At 41.6% G+C, this 16,917-nt stretch overlaps 1 protein-coding gene across 1 annotated transcript; it reads left to right on the top strand.

Annotated features, from left to right (window-relative positions):
- The first annotated feature begins 7,871 nt into the window (after window positions 1–7,871).
- On the top strand, window positions 7,872–9,323 carry LOC141330043 (GTPase IMAP family member 7-like). Its single transcript, XM_073835499.1, has one exon. The coding sequence runs from the start codon at window positions 7,967–7,969 to the stop codon at window positions 8,972–8,974; it is 1,008 nt and encodes a 335-aa protein (XP_073691600.1). The 5' UTR covers window positions 7,872–7,966; the 3' UTR covers window positions 8,975–9,323.
- The last annotated feature ends 7,594 nt before the right edge of the window (window positions 9,324–16,917 follow it).

Raw genomic sequence — 16,917 nt, 5'->3', positions numbered from 1 at the left:
GGAAGTGATGGATTACTGAAGATGTCCATATCCAGACTTATAAAAGAGCAGAAAGACATGGCTCTTCATGGATGTCTGATCAATCTGTTGGAGCTTCCATCTCTGTTCAACACTAGGCTTCCAGAGGAAGAAGCGATGCGTCTGACTTTCTGGTGTGTCTCTCTCCTAGATCCTGGAGTTCATGCTTTCCTCTTCATTACTCCTGATGCTCAACTTAATAATGAAGACAAAGCAGAAATGGAGGAGATTCAGAGGATATTCAGCTCAAGAATCAACAAACACATCATGGTCCTCAGAATCCAGAACAAGAACATAATTAGTCAACCTCCTTTATCTATTGAGACCTCATTTCAAACGTTTGGAGATCAATGTTTTGTTTTGGAGAGCAGCTCACAGGTTCCAGCTTTACTGGAGTATGTGGAGAACATGGTACAAGTAAAGAGAAGTAGTTGCTACACAACCTTTATGTGCATCTGGCTCAAATTGAATTGGAGAAAAAAAAACACAAAGCTGAAATAGAGGAATTGAGAAGATCTATGAGGAAAACAGCAGGTATGCCGCCGTTATCAGTTCTCTTTTGGTTCTCTTTTAGTTCTCTTTTCACAATGCGCAGTCTTCACACAGATGATAAAGCACTTAATTCTGGTAAAAGCATGAAACAAAATGTACACAAACATGTCTTTGCTCTCGATATACAGTCGCTGATGAAAAAATAAAACTATACAAAAGCTGATTAAAATCCACAATTTATGCATCTATGCAGTGTTGTGAAGAAACATCTAGGTTACGTAGGTAACCCTCGTTCCCTGAAGGAGGGAACAGAAACGTTACATATGGGAACTCGCTTGAGAGTCCATTCATCTCTGAGACTTATTCAAAAGGCCAATGAAAATTGGCGAGTGGCATTTGCATGCCAAGCCACTCCCCCGTACATATGGGTATATAAGATGGCCGCATGCATGCAGCCAGTTATTCAGGTTTTCGGCGGAGCATATGAAATCTTTACATCTGGAATAAAAGTAAATTCAATATATCTATACAACTTTTTAGGGATATACGAGGGAAACAGCTGCCTTCTCGCTGACCGCTGGAAAAATACTGAGACATATTGCCATAACCTGTGGGGTGAAGGAGGCCCAGCTGGAGCACAGTCAGGGACTACTCCGCATCTAGGCCTGACTACGGGGCATGGAGGACCCAGGGTTCGCCGAAGGGTACATTCTGGGCACGGATCCTTGTGGAATGGCACAGCAAGCCAACACTAGCCGTCCTCCCACTCACCTGAAGTCTATGTTCAGACACGGGAGGAAACGGCCTCTAAGCAAAGGATGTAGAACCTGGCGAAGGTATTAGGTGTCGCCCAGCCCGCAGCTCTACAAATATCTGCTAGTGCGGTGCCATGAGCCAACGCATAGGATGAGGGAACACTCTTAGTGGAGTGGGCACAAACACCTAAGAGGCATGGCTCTCCCTGGTAAAGGTATGATAGGGAGATGGCATCTACCACCCAATGAGCCAACCTCTGTTTGGAGACAGCATTCCCTTTCTGCTGACCTCCACTGCGGGTGCCAAATTGTGCCCATCCCCTGAGAAAGAAGGTCTTTCTTCAAGGGGATTTTGCAGGGATGAGCTGCTGCGAGGGAAATGAGTTCTGGGAATCAAGTCCGGGTGGGCCAGTATGGCGCAACCAGCAGGACCTGCTCCTCGTCCTCCCTGATCTTGCACAGGGCCTGTGCAAGGAGGCTCACTGGGGGAAAGGCGTACTAGAGCCTCGCTGAGGGAGTAAAACAACTGGCAATGGGAGGATTTGGAGGAGGCAAACAGATCTATCTGGGCCTTGCCGAAATGGCTCCAAATCAGCTGGACTGTCTCGAGGTGGAGTCGCCATTCTCCAGGATGGGTGGACTGCCGTGAGAGCTGATCGGCTGCACGGTTGAGTTCTCCTGGTATGTGAATGGCACGTAGCGATTTAAGCCACGTTTGACTCCATAGGAGCTGATGGCGGGCGAGTTGTGACATGTGACGGGAGCAAAGACTGTCTTGGCGATTGATGTAGGCTGTGGTCGTAGTGCTGTCAGTGTGAACAAGCACGTGCTTCTGGAGCAACGTCAGTCAGAAGCGACGAAGGGCCAGAAGCACAGCCAACAACTCGAGGCAGTTGATATGCCACTGCAGTCGAGGTCCTGTCCAGGAGCCTGATGCTGCTTGCCCGTTGCACACGGCACCCCAACCCAAGGTCTGGCCGTGTACTCTACGACATGCCTGGACACCTGTCCTAGGGGGACTCCGGCCTGCAGGAAAGCAGGGTCTGACCACGGGCTGAACAGGCGGCGACACTGCGGGGAAACGCCAATCCGGAGTGTGCCACGGTGCCATGCCCATCTCGGGACTCGGTCGTGTAACCAGCGCTGAAGCGGTCTCATATGAAGCAAGCCCAGCAGCGTGACCGCGGCCGCAGCTGCCATATGCCTCAGGAGCCTCTGAAATGTTTTGAGAGGAACCGCTCTCTTGTGTCTGAATGATTCCAGACATTTCATCACTGACTGCGCACGCTCGTTGGTGAGGCGGGCTGTCATATTGACTAAGTCCAGCTCCACACCGAGAAAAGAGATCCTCTGCACTGGGGAGAGTTTTCTCTTTTGTTGGTTGACCTGAAGGCCCAAATGGCTGAGGTGCTACAGCACCAGGTCCCTTTGTTTCGCACAACAGATCCCGCAAGTGAGATATGAGAAGCCAGTCATTGAGATAGTTGAGAATGTGAATGCCTGTCTGCCAAAGAGGGGACAGGGCAGCTTCCACGACCATCGTGAAGACGCGGGGAGAGAGGGACAGGCCAAACGGGAGAACCTTGTACTGATACGCTCGACCCTCGAAAGCAAACCGAAGAAAGGGTCTGTGTCGAGGAAGGATTGAGACATGAAAGTATGCGTCCTTCAGGTCGATTGGCTGCAAACCAATCCTCGGGACGGATGCATGTTAACATGCGCTTCGTTGTGAGTATCTTGAATTGCAGCCTGAGAAGGGACCGATTCAAGGCTCTGAGATCCAGGATGGGTCTTTACCCACCGCTCTTTTTCGGCACAATGAAGTAGGGACTGTAGAACCCTGACTTCATCTAGGCTGGAGGGACAGGCTCAATCGCATCCTTCGCCAGTAAGACTGCGACCTCCGCACGCAGGACAGCGGCATGCGTGTCCGAATGGACAGTAGTGTAGAGAGCGCCTCTGTACATGGGCGGACGCCTGGCAAACTGAATCGCATAACCGAGACGTACCATTTGTATCAATCACTGTGAGGGGCTGGGAAGCTGAAGCCAGGCTCCCTGCCGAATAGCCAGGGGAATCAAGGGAGCGTTGACCGACTTGACCGCATTGGGGCAGCCTGGGGGGGAAGAGTGAAGGGGACTGATCCCAGAAGGATGAACGTTCTGGAGAAAAGTCTGACTGCCATGAGCAGTGCTTACCTTCTTCCCTGGTTCCCACGCTGGCGATAGGAGGCTCCGAGTCCAGTTCCGAGGAGTGGAAGTGCTGCTCAGACCGATCCCCCTGGCAGCTTGGAGGAGCATAGAGTTTGGTGTCAACCTCAGACGGGGCAGCAACTAGCGCTGAGTTACCGAGATGTCCGCCTCACCCTGAGACTCTCCCTCTGATGCTGCAACAGACATCAATTCCTCCTGTTTAGCACCAAAGGAGACGCTCAGCATGGCGTCATGCCGCCATCTTATATACCCGTATGTACGGGGGAGTGGCTTGGCATGCAAATGCCACTCGCAAATTTTCATTGGCCTTTTGAATAAGGCTCAAAGATGATTGGACTCGAGCACCACTCAAGCGAGTTCCCATATGTAACGTCGTAGTGACTCGACTGAAGGGGAACTCTAATTATATTGTATTATTAATACTGAATATTTAATGTATAAGCATGCATAAGGACCCACAGGTGGGTATTCTTAGCAAATATTTGCATTTATTCTCATGCGATTGATTCAGCTATTCATGTGGTGAAGTGTCATGATTTTATTTTGCGTTTTGGTGATTGCCTAGTTTGGTCATCTGGTTAGGCTACCTTTATCCTTTATATGCTAGATTTTTTTATTCCCAACGATAACATATGTTCTGCCTCTACACCTTGATATTTAAGGAAGGGGTCCCAAATCCTATGAAAGATAAAGGGTTAATCTCTTAGCACTGTGGAGTAGGCTTTATTAGTGATAAGTCCCTTAACGATACTTATCCACTGGATTTATTGGGGTTCATTGTGTGCCTGTATACCAAAGTAATATGTAACCTGTGCAATATTTTAAATGCATTTCCCAAGATGCATTATCTGCTAAACAAGACGGTGTTTTGTATGCTGCTCCAATCTGCTTCATGTATTTACTCCCCAGCATTCAATTTCCAGAAACCCCTTGTTAGGGAGTGAACAGAGGAAGCATGTAGATTCATATGTGTGGCTTTATTTAAAGACATGGTCATTAAACAGGCAAGGGTCAGACACAAGCAAAACACGGGTGAACAGACTATGAACAATACTTTACTAGACTCAGGTAACTTTTGTCAATTTAATAAAAGTTCAAGAGTATTAACAAATCAGAAATTCTTTGTTTCATTGCATTTTACAAATGCTGTACATTTTTTTTCTGATTTGGGGTTGTAATTATAACAAATGTTTTTACAGTTTTTCTTGATTGCTTTGACCTTGTTAAACAAACTAGGATGGCGTTTTCATCATCACTATCTCAGCAGAGCAGAAGACATGCCTTGCAAATGTGTTAACCTATTCTCATTGGATTGACACATTTCCCTCACCCTTTTGCAAAACAGTTAACACGGATGTCACTCAAGCAGTCCAAACTCCATTGTTTTAGCTATGGTAACCAAACACAAACCATTTATTACTACCTATTAGAATCTACCTAGATCAGTATGAAATCACTGAAACACCCGTTTGACACTCCTTCACACAAATCTTCAATTAGCAATGAGTCTGCAGGCCTTACAAAAAAAGGTGCCACATCTGTATTGTTCACAAAGAGTCCAACCTGTTCTAAACAAAAACACTGTTGCATCCATTTGTAAAAATGTTTTCGACAGGAGAACAGGTAATGTTGCTGTACAGTAGATACAGAAATATCTTCAGTGATATACTTTATGTAACTGTTTCCTCATTCCAATTCCCACATGTATTTTTTTATAGAATCCAAAGGCTACCATTCTCTGGTGGTAGGGGGAAAGTTTTAGTGCTGAGCAGGCCATTGTAAACATGGTTGTGGCAAACAATGCCATAAGGCTGTGTGAAATCAGGGAAGCAGTGATTGCTTATGCTTTACTCTAATAGATTTTATTTTTTATTTTCTTAATTTCTTATACTCCAATAGATTTTAATGTATTTTTGGTTTACATGTATTCTGTGTAATATTTACAGTATTTCAGTTTTTAGACACGGTTTGAAAAAAACTGAATGTCATGAAATCCATGGTTAGACATGGAATACCACTTATGTGAAACTGAGTTTCAGGTTTATTCTTCAAACAAATTATGAAACATATTTTTATGTACATTTTTTTAGGAAGATTTTTTTTTTAGGAAAAAAAAAATTGTTTTTGTTTTATAAACAATTTAGGAAAAAATACATATGGATTGAATTTGGGTTATTGCAGAACCAGTCTCAATGAGTCATTTCTAGTTTTCTAGCAAAACATGAAATTCATCATAATGGAATAAATTAAATATAAGACTTATAATTTAATATGTGTTGTCTCTTACTATTTAGTTGTAAACCATACATCAAAAATGGAACCAAATGCACCTTTAAACTTGGTGATACTGGGGAAAACACATGCTGGGAAAAGTTCATCAGGAAACACAATACTGGGACAAGACACTTTCAATTTGGAGAAGAGCGATGTAGCTGTGCAATCCAGCACTGTCTATGGGTTTCCTGTCAATGTTTTCGACACACCGGGTTTCTGTGGCACAGAGATGAGTGATGAGAACATAATGCAGATATATGAAGAGGTCTTCCAGAAATCGGATTCAGGTTTTTGTGCATTTCTCCTGGTCATCAAAGCTGACAGATTCACTGAAGATGACAGAAAAACAGTGGAGAAGATTGAGAAGCTCTTGGGAGAAAACCGCTTGCAGAAAACCTGGATTATTTTCACTGGAAAAGATGAACTACAAAAAGTAAATAAGACCATAGAAGAATTCATCGATGTAAATGAAGGTTTAAAGACACTTGTTGAAAAATATGGCCAGAGATTTCATTTGTTCAACAATAAGATGAGAAGACCAAATGACCAAGCTAGATTGCTTCTTGTAAATATTCACCAAGAATATTTGGGGTTAATGAGTGAGTATTTATTTATTTATTTTAAACAATATTTATTTGTTTGTTTGTTTGTTTGTGTATTTATTTATGTATGCATGTAACCATTTTTATTACAACATTTTGATATAAATGATGTAATTATGTTTAGTTGTAATTAATAATATCCCAAACCTGTACACAACAAAACCCCAGTATTAAATTAACTCCTCAGAGTTTGAATCCAAACTCAAGAAAGTTCAAATTAACACTGAACCGAAGATAAAGTTAATGAGATAATTAAATGATTCATTGTGATAGTTGACCATCTGTGATTTTCTGGAGCGAACAGGATGTGAAGCGAGTGGATCCATATGCAAGGCTTTTTTCAACAGAGATGCGGTCATACACAGAGAAGGGTCGACAATTGCAAACAGATATATTGAAATCAAGACAAAAGAGTAGTCCAATAAACAAACAAGGGTCAATAAACGACAAACGTAATTAAGGGGTCAAAGGCAAAAGGGTAATCCACAAAAGAGCTTATAGTTCTTACGAGGGGTAAACAGAGTCCGAGACGGCAAGACAAAGGGTTAATAAAGACAGGCGATAAATCCAGGGCAGGCTGAGACAAGACAAGAAAACGGGAAAGGTTCAAGGCAGACTATGAACAAGACTAGACTAGGAACTGGGAACTATAGACAAAACTCTGAGTGGCTCTGTGCTATCAGTAGGAGAGTGATACATTCAACAATAATCAGCAATCAGAAATAGGAAGTCCATGGCTTATAAAGTGTGTTTGATTGGTTGCAACTGTATTTGTAATCAGTGCATAAGATGATGGGAAATATAGTCTGGGGGGACATGCAACAGTCTGTGGCCCTGTACTAAATGGAACACTTCATGTGCACTTGTGGTCTTACAGACTTACAATGGTCGCTATGTGCGCGTGTCCGTTAAAACCACAAGACTGTAGGGTGCCCCATTCGCTAAGCATTCAGAATGGTGCTCGCGATGGCTATTATGCGCTCTCGATACACACTTCTGCCGAGCCAGCAGTGGTGCGAGTTATGCAGCAGACTTCCTCTGAGTCTGCACTTTAATGCAACTTTTGGGTGGAAGGCCCATTTGGGACAGGGCCTGTGTAGTGTGAGAGTCAATATAATTTGAAGGTGACCTCTGTTGGCGAGCAGATTCATGACAGGTGAAGACACCTGATGTTAATAAGCAGAATAACTGAAGAAAAGAGTTATAAATTTAAAGTGACAATTATGGAGATGGGTGCTCAAATTCTAATACTCCTAGGTGTGGATTCAAAATAAACTCTGAAGAGTGTTAATTTAACACTGGGTTTTTAGCTGTACATGAACATTCAGGTCTGTTGTGATATGTCCATTAGGCTACTTAGTGGTTGGCCTGTAAGTGAACTAATAAGCATAAAAACAGATGTTACACATCTAAATTGCTGTTTAGTTACATGTGCTTTCACTTTTACACATTATTAGATGGAGGGAGGATGACCAGAAAGATTCCTGTCCAGCCAGTGACTTGTAATGAAGTCTCATCCAGAAGGATTGTTCTTCTTGGTAAAAGCGGTGTTGGCAAAAGTGCAGCTGGAAACACAATACTGGGACAGAAAGTGTTTAAATCTGAACTTTGTATGGATTCAGTTACCAGTGAATGTTTAGAGAAACACGGCATTGTTTCAGGCAGATCTGTGTCTGTAGTTGACACCCCTGGATTATTTGACACAAAGATGACACAGGAGGAGATAATGATGGAGATAGCAAAAAGTGTCTATCTATCCAGTCCTGGACCTCACGCTTTTCTCATTGTGTTTCCTGCAAATATGAGGTTCACTGAACATGAGCAGCAGATTCCTCAGGTGATTGAGATGATGTTTGGTCAGGAGGTGTTGAAATACTCCATCATTCTCTTCACTCATGGAGATCTGCTAAAGAAAAAGACCATAGAAGAACTAATTAATACAAATGTTAAATTACGGCATCTTGTCCAGCAGTGTGGAAACAGATTTCATGTCTTCAACAATGAAGATGAGAATAATAGAGAGCAAAACACAGATCTGCTGCAGAAGATTGACACAATGATAGAGCAAAATAATGGATACTACAGTAATCAGATGTATGAAGATGCTCACAGATTCAGACAACTGGAGAAAGAGAGGAGGAAGAGAGAGGAAGAGGAGAGAAAGGTACAAATGGAGAAACAAATACAAGAGAAGACTGAGAGATTGATGAAGGAGAAAGAGCAGAGAATCAGAGAAGAGATGGAAGCTAAACAGAGATCTGAATTAGAAAGAGTTAAAGCAGAGAGACAGAGAGAAGAAGAGCAGAGAAAACAACAAGAGGAGAAACGAATACAAGCAGAGATTAAGAGAGTGAGATCTGAGCTAGAGCATAAAGTCAGAGCAGAGATGGAGGAAAAAATGAAAGTAGAATATAAGTCACAAACAAAATGTGACCCTGACATTGATGAGTTTAATCCAGAGCTACATCTTTCGGCTTCTGCAGCTAATAAAAACAGCCATACTGGTGTCGGAGCAATCTTTGGTGGTGCTGTTGGATTATTTGCAGGTCCTGTTGGTGCAGCTGCTGGTGCAGATGCTGGTGCAGATCTTGGTGCAGCAATACGTAAATGGTTTAGCTAGATGATAAATTCCTTAACATAAACACATGAATATTCATTATGGGAAATCAGGGCATACTGTGAAAAATAATCCAGATTAGATTTGAATAATTTTCCAATGTATTTTATTCAATAATATTGCGTAATGACTGCAAGTTTGATTTAGTTGCTCAACATTTTATGATTTACATACTGTACATGATATATTAATCATTCATTCTTATTCAATTATTGTTGAAATCCTATTTTAGATATGATGAATTTATATCCAGATCTAAGGATGTAGTTTTTGCCACCCTGTGTGGGCAGCTTCAAAATAATAACCACACATTTGTTAGTTTCTAATTGGTTTTGCTGTTCAGTTATTCGTTTGTAATCATTTAATAAAATAATTTTATTATTCACTTTTAACATAAAACCATTAATGGATTATTTTATTCATTTTGCTTTATTACAAATAATTTTACTTATTTCCTCTGCACTTGAAATGTTTGCTATTGTTTAACATATTATGGTGTGGTTTCAAGGGATATTTGTCTTCAAGATATAATGTTAATAATGTTAATGTGAAAAAAGATGTTGTGAAAAAGTAATTTTTGCTGTAATCAAATTCTGTCAGATGCACTCCAGATATGTCTGACTGAACACTGAGACACAGATAAGATTATTCAATAAACCCTGATCATTATTACCTTCACTTTGTCTCCTGTTTCCTGTTTTTCTCCTCCTTTTTACGCTGGCAGTTAATAATTTCAGGTATCAGACAAAATGCTGTGCATATCTGTTATGTCTGCATTATATGCATTACATTATGTTTTTGTTCAAAAATTAAAAAAAAAATACTTTGGATACTGCATGTTCACGTCTGTGTTCAAAATAGGAAGTAACAGTTAAATATAGCAGTATTGACATGAAAAGTAACATTGCAAGCCACACAGAAAATTAATACTTACTTTAATTAGAAACTGTGTTTATTTATTTATGTATTTATTTTTCTCCTACAGACCATATCTGTCAGATAGATGGTAAGTTGTTACAGAACAAACATACGAAAGTAATGTTTTTAATTTTTTTAATTTAATCAAGAATTTCCATGTCATATTTTCTCCCAACAGTATGCGGCAGAGCCCCTCTTAACACCAAGAGGGGTGTTGATGAGAGAAAGAATGCAACAGCAGGGGCTTGGCCATGGCAAGTCAGCATTCAAACTCAAGGGCATTTCTGCAGTGGCAGTCTAATTTCTAAAGACTGGGTTTTGTCTTTAGTTTAGTTTAGTTTATTAAGATCCCCATTAGCTGCTGCAAAAGCAGTAGCTATTCTTCCTGGGGTCTATAGACTTCAACAGAAAAAAAATATTCTTATAACATGAAACAATACATTATAACGACAAAATGGAGTGCACACATTCATACATAACAATACAACAACGTACTAAAAAATACACCAAAATAAACAATAAACCAATAAAACAACAAAACAACAGCTCCACATTATTCATTATCACAGTTACAACTATACTGCTATAGGGTTCATAATTATCACAGTATATTCCCTCTCTTCAATCATTCCTGACAAAGAAGCAACACATAAATAATAACAGTTATTCTAATGTAAATAAATAGAGTCTTAATCTTTTACGAAAAGTCATTGCACTCATTCCCAAAATCAAGAACTGTGGAAGAGAATTCCATGCCACCATTGCTCTATACAGCACTGTCCTTTGCATAAGATTAGTTCGACACGGGGGTAACAAAAAACGACTCTCTATTGACTGACGAGTGGAATATTGATGCACAGCACTGAAAAAAGACAGTCTACTTTAAAGTATAACTGGTATTTTTGTAACAATAATTTTTCTAACAAAATTAATAACACAATAATTAATCCTGCCTTTTACACTTAGCCAAACTAGCCTGGTATTCAATTCTCTAACACTAGTCCTAAAAGGACATCTTAAAACTACACGAGCTGCTTTATTTTGAGCAACTTGCAATTTTCTTAAATTCATTTCAGTTGTACTTGACCAAAAAACTGCCAGACTCCTGCCCATTTTCAATAATATTTGATTTATATGACTATTCCAATTTAACAAACTATCAACAATCACACCAAGTAGCTTTACCTCAGTGACCTGTTCTATTACCATAACACCCAGACTCAACACAGGTGGATCTTTTAACAGATACTTGGATCCTAACACCATACATTTACTTTTCCCTGCATTAATCACCATTTTATTGTCCCTAATCCAATTTTCAATTCTTTTCAGTTCAACTTGTAAAATATTATTAAGTTCAACAGGGGTTTGCGCAGATGTATAAATCGTAGAATCATCTGCATATAGAGCCATGGTGGAATTCTCTAAAACAAAAGGCAGATCATTTGTAAAAATAGAAAATAAAAGTGGCCCAAGGGAACTCCCTTGTGGCACACCACACTCAAGAGTCTGTATATCAGAATTACTCCAATTAAATGTTACAGTAAATTCCAATAATGACTGATTGCAGAACAGCAGAACCATACGTCACAGCAGTCACACGGCAGCAGCGCCACGGCAGCAGGCTCAGCCGGTAGTGGGCGGAGTCTCTTGCTGCGGCCCAATCAGGTCCCAATTCGCAAATTATCCGTCCTAAATAGTATTCGAAAATAGAATTAGTATGTCCTAAAAAATATTCCAAAGATTTCCGGATGGTCTACTTCTTAACTTCAAAATTCGAAGTACAGATCAATGCGCACTCTAACGGCTATTATATTCCCCACAACACATTGCGCGGTGAACAAGGATTTGATTAGAACTACAAACACGCATAAAAAGTGTAAAAAACTACAAACATGGCGGATATGCGCGACCAACGGACTTTTATAATGGCAGAAACAAATGATGAGAGTCTGCTGCCCAAAGAGCCCTTCATGTTTCACTTGGATGATATGGACATTTCTTTAATGAGTGTGTGAACAAATCATGCCTCTGGATTAATTGTGTGTTTAAAGAGTTTTGATTTATTTTAGGTTTAAACTAATTTAGTTAGGTGATTAATGTGTGGTTATTATTGTTGTTAAATGTGTACGTTCTGTGCTATATCTTTTGTTTGATTTTGTAATATTTGTAAGAGTTAAATTGAGTTTAACAGAGTTATGTAACTACAGAGTTTATGTTGGAAAATAAATGCTAATGTTATATTTGAACATTCAATGTTATTCAATAGTATCCATTCTGTGTTGTTGGATATTGTTGTGAGGACTTTTATTTTGACGAGAGAGTGGGGAGGGAAAAAAATAAAAATAATAAAGGAGAGATGGCGTTAAGAAGAGCTCGTCCGTGTCTGAGGGTTTTACTTTATTAATGTTCTAGTTTATGCAGAATTAAAGCCCCGAAATCACCCACAAAGTATTACACTGGTGGCAGCGGTGTTTTTCGTCGGACATTCGAGTTTCTTTTTATATATACGCGCTTAGTTATACAGCGCGGTGTGCCGTAGATAATCTTCAGTGATGTCGGACGAGGAAGCACAAGCATCGCGGGAGAATAATGCGCATGCCTCGTTGCCGCGCCGCGGACAAACCTCTCCACCGCGCCGCGGACAAGCCTCTCCAAGAGACATTCCATTACCACCGCCATTTCGCAATGATGGCAGCGAGTCATTTCAGCTGTGGGCTCGTCGTTACGAGGTAATACAAGAGGCTCGCTATAAAGATAGCGGTGTTAATCTGGATGCCGTGTTAGCAGCTGAGTTGCCTACTAGATTGCCACCTGAACTGTTCATTGTTTGGGACAATTTTCCATCTGAAATTCAGAGCTCCTTTGCTGCAGCTAAAAAGCATTTACAAGATGCTTTTGGTCAAAAGGATGTGATTGCTTCTTTTCAAACATTTCCAAATTCACGCCACAAATTGCCAAATGAACCGATGGAAGTGTATGCTGCAGACATATGTAGACTGGTCAAAGAGGCTTTTCCGGATTTTGAACAAAATGCTTCTGAATATATGAAACTTTCCAGATTTTTGGCTGGTCTGGATCAAGAGCTGCAGATTAAATGCCATGAGAGGGGAGTAAAAACTTTCAAAGATGCCTTCCAAGTCGCTACCCAAGCTGAACGGGCCCGCCAGGCAGCTAGATTGGTACAGCCAGTTTCATCTGCTGTAAGAGACTGTTCCACAGCGCAGACAGTTAATGCTATTTCTGATTCTGACACTGTTGTTCTGAAGCAAGCTGTTACTGATCTTACTAACACAGTCAAAGAGTTAAGTAAGGATGTTTCAGCATTGAAACTGCAGTTGCATGATCAACAAGGGCGATATCATCGAACTCCATCACCACGTCACTGCAGCCCAACTAGATATGATACGTCTGGAAGTGCACCATATGGGCATTCCCGGACCAGACATTCCGATGCTCGTTCTCCTTCACCTGACAGGTACAGAAGATCGCCAAGCCGCCGCAGAGACATGTGCAGACGAGCCAATGATACATACCAACGTAATGACCACGGCGAAAGTTTCCGGGATTGCAATTATCCAAAATACTTCGCTGACTTCGGCACTGACTACTACGACGATGACAGGCGAGGACGATGGAATGACACCACATCGTACAGCACCCCTTCATTTCAACGACGGAGTCCAAGCCCTCATCAGAAGCGTGTCACCTTTGAGGACTACAGAGACCGTCATCAGAGACCTCAGGAGCCCAGAATGGATCTTGAGAGTGGTCCACGTGGCATTTACAGAGATCGTCACGGACATCATCAGGGAAACTTCCACTAGCTGATGAGGCGGGGCACACATCAGCTGTTTCATCACCAGCCCCAGTCGACACTATACAGATGACAACCACAGACACCAGTCTTCCAAATAATGAACATTGTCCTGCTACAGACCTGACGGACACTTGCACAGCACACATCAGTGGCATTGTTGAAGGTACTGACATGCACATCATGATAGACACTGGGTCTAGCATTTCATTCATTAATGAATCTACCCGTATGGCAATTCCATCTTTGTGTAAAAGACCACTTAAGAGAAATTTCATTCTGTCAAAGTCTGTTACTGGTCAGAATTTAGACACTCTGGGAACTGTGACTGTTACTCTGAGACTAGGTACACTGATGTTACAACATGACATGCATGTAATTAGAAATGTGAATCAGGGTATCATACTTGGTTGGGACTTTCTCCAGCAGCACCAGGCAGTCTTGCATGTAGGTAAAGGACTGTGCTGCATCTATGATCAGACTTTACCACTGCTTAGCATATCTCAACTTGCTCCTGTACACTGTACGGCTCAAATTACGGTTGCCATTACCATTCCTCCACAATGTGAGATGCACTGTACAGCCCAACTCATCCCATCTACTGTTAATTCAGGTTTAGCAGATGGTTACGGTGGGTTATTTGAACCATATCCATCTAATCTGGAGGGCATTGCAATTGCACGCACCCTTACTGTAGCTGAAAATGGTCAGACTGTAGTGCGTGTCATGAATCCAACAAATAGCCCATTTATACTGCATCCAGGTATGCAACTGGGTGAGTTCACTCCAATTAACCAGAATGATGTTATTCATTACTCAGAGTCTGTGTGTACCGTGACCACCCCTTCTACACAGGTATCGCCACTCCCATTTGAGATTCAAAGTGGTAATCTTTCTGACCCTCAGGTGAATGAACTACACTTACTGTTGGATGAGTATTGTGATGTGTTTAGTAAGAGTCCTACAGATTTTGGAAGAACAAATGTAGTCACTCACAAAATCAATACTGACAATGCTATTCCTATTCAAAAACGAGCATACCGTACTTCTCCTCAAATGCAAGAGGTGATTCAGTCACAGGTTGATGACATGTTGGCAAAAGGTATTGTGGAAGTCAGTCATAGCCCTTGGGCTGCGCCTGTTGTTATGGTGCGGAAAAAAGATGGCACCTGGCGCTTTTGCGTAGATTATAGGGGTCTTAATTCTGTCACTATAAAGGATGCACATCCTTTGCCCAGAACAGATGACACATTGGATGCACTCAGAAGTTCCTCCATATTTAGTACTATGGATCTTTCATCAGGGTATTGGCAAGTGCAGCTATATGAGGCAGACAAACCAAAAACAGCTTTCACCACTGGTCGTTCTTTATATCAATTTACAGTGATGCCAATGGGTCTTGTCAATGCTCCGCCTACTTTTCAACATTTGATGCAGCTAGTGTTACATGGTCTCTCCTGGCAAACTTGTCTTGTATATTTAGACGACATTATTGTCTACAGCAAGAGTTTTGCTGAGCATATTCAACACTTGAGAGAAGTTTTTCAGCGTTTGAGAGCAGCAAACCTGAAGCTAAAACCATCTAAATGCTCTTTTGCGCAGAAGCAAGTGACATTTCTTGGCCACATTGTATCAGCAGCTGGTCTTCAGCCTGATGAGAAAAACATTCAGAAGGTTAAAGAATGGCCTACACCCGAAAATCCTACGGAAGTTAGAGCCTTCTTGGGCCTGTGCTCATACTACAGGCGTTTCATTCACTGCTTTGCTCAAATGTCCCAGCCATTACATGCTCTAACTCAAAAGGGGAAGTTGTTTACATGGACCAATGTAGAGCAAGAAGCTTTTGATTCTTTGCGACATGCACTTACTACGGCTCCAATTCTTTCCTACCCGGACTTTTCAAGAGAGTTTTTCCTCTTTACTGATGCTTCCAACACAGCTATTGGATGTGTTTTGTCTCAGATTAATGATGCTGGCAAAGAAAGTGTCATAGCTTATGGCAGTCACATCCTGACACCTACTGAGAAACGATGGTCGACATATGACAGGGAGTTGTGGGCCATTGTTTGGTCCATTCGTCATTTCCGTCAATATCTCATGGGTAATTCTTTTCGGATTATTACCGATCATAAACCCTTGCTTAATCTAAGACAAATGGTTTTGGCCGGGGATCCAACAGGTCGCAGAGCAAGGTGGGCTCTGGAGATTGATCTCTATGATTGGATTATTGAGTACCGACATGGTCACAAACATGTCAATGCTGATGCCATGTCTCGTCGACCGGACAGGAACGACAGTGTTCCAGATGAAATCAAGCCTGTCAATTTTGTTTCTGCTTCGACGCAGACTGAGGTAGTCGAGTCACCTCCTATGTCTACACAACCATTTTCCTCCAGTTCAGATTCTGGGTTGGAGCAATCAAATTCTGTTGTCTCTACTTTTTCCACCGTTACTTCTTTGAGTATGGATAGTGGAGATATCCTGAAAGCTCAGAAAGATGACCCTGTTTTGAGCATAGTGTCTGAATGGGTGTTAAGTAAGAAGAGACCTCCATATGCAAGGCTCAAAGGTATCTCTAACATGCTTCGCCATTTCTGGAAAGAATTTCCAAGGCTTATCTTTGTAGACTCTGTTCTTTGTCGAAGAGTCAGACCTCCACCAGGTGAACAGATTCTGCAGGTTGTAGTTCCGTCTGCACTACGGCGCAACATGTTTGAGTTTTTGCATGGTCATTCCCTTACTGGACATTTCAGTGCACAAAAGACAATGCAACGTGCCCTGGAGAGATGCTACTGGCCCCACATTTCTAGGGACATTACACAGTGGTGTGCTGAATGTCAGGCTTGTGAGGCAAGAAGGCCACAAACACCTCATCAACAGGCCCCAATGCAAAACATAGTGACAAGCATGCCTTTTGAGAAAGTTGCTGCAGATCTGACTGAGTTGCCCATTACATGTAAAGGAAATCGTTATGTGCTTGTCGTAATGGATTACTTTACGAAATATTTAAATCTGTATGCACTTGCTGATCAACGTGCAACAACTGTTGCCAAATGCTTGTTTGAACATTATGTGAGCCAACATGGGGTGCCCCAGAGTTTGCACACTGATCAGGGTCGGCAGTTTGATTCTGACTTGGTAAAAGAACTGTGTTCTCTGCTTGGGATTCACAAAACAAGAACATCACCATATCATGCAATGTCTGATGGTA

The sequence above is a fragment of the Garra rufa genome, chromosome 1 (assembly GCF_049309525.1).
Source record: "Garra rufa chromosome 1, GarRuf1.0, whole genome shotgun sequence".
NCBI classification, from domain to species: domain Eukaryota; kingdom Metazoa; phylum Chordata; class Actinopteri; order Cypriniformes; family Cyprinidae; genus Garra; species Garra rufa.
The sequence above is the reverse complement of the archived record's forward strand: the minus strand, read 5'-3'. Positions and strand labels throughout refer to the sequence as shown.

Coding starts and splice junctions, on each gene's coding strand:
- LOC141330043 (XM_073835499.1), top strand. CDS start 7,967: ATGGATTCAGTTACCAGTGAATGTTTAGAGAAACACGGCATTGTTTCA.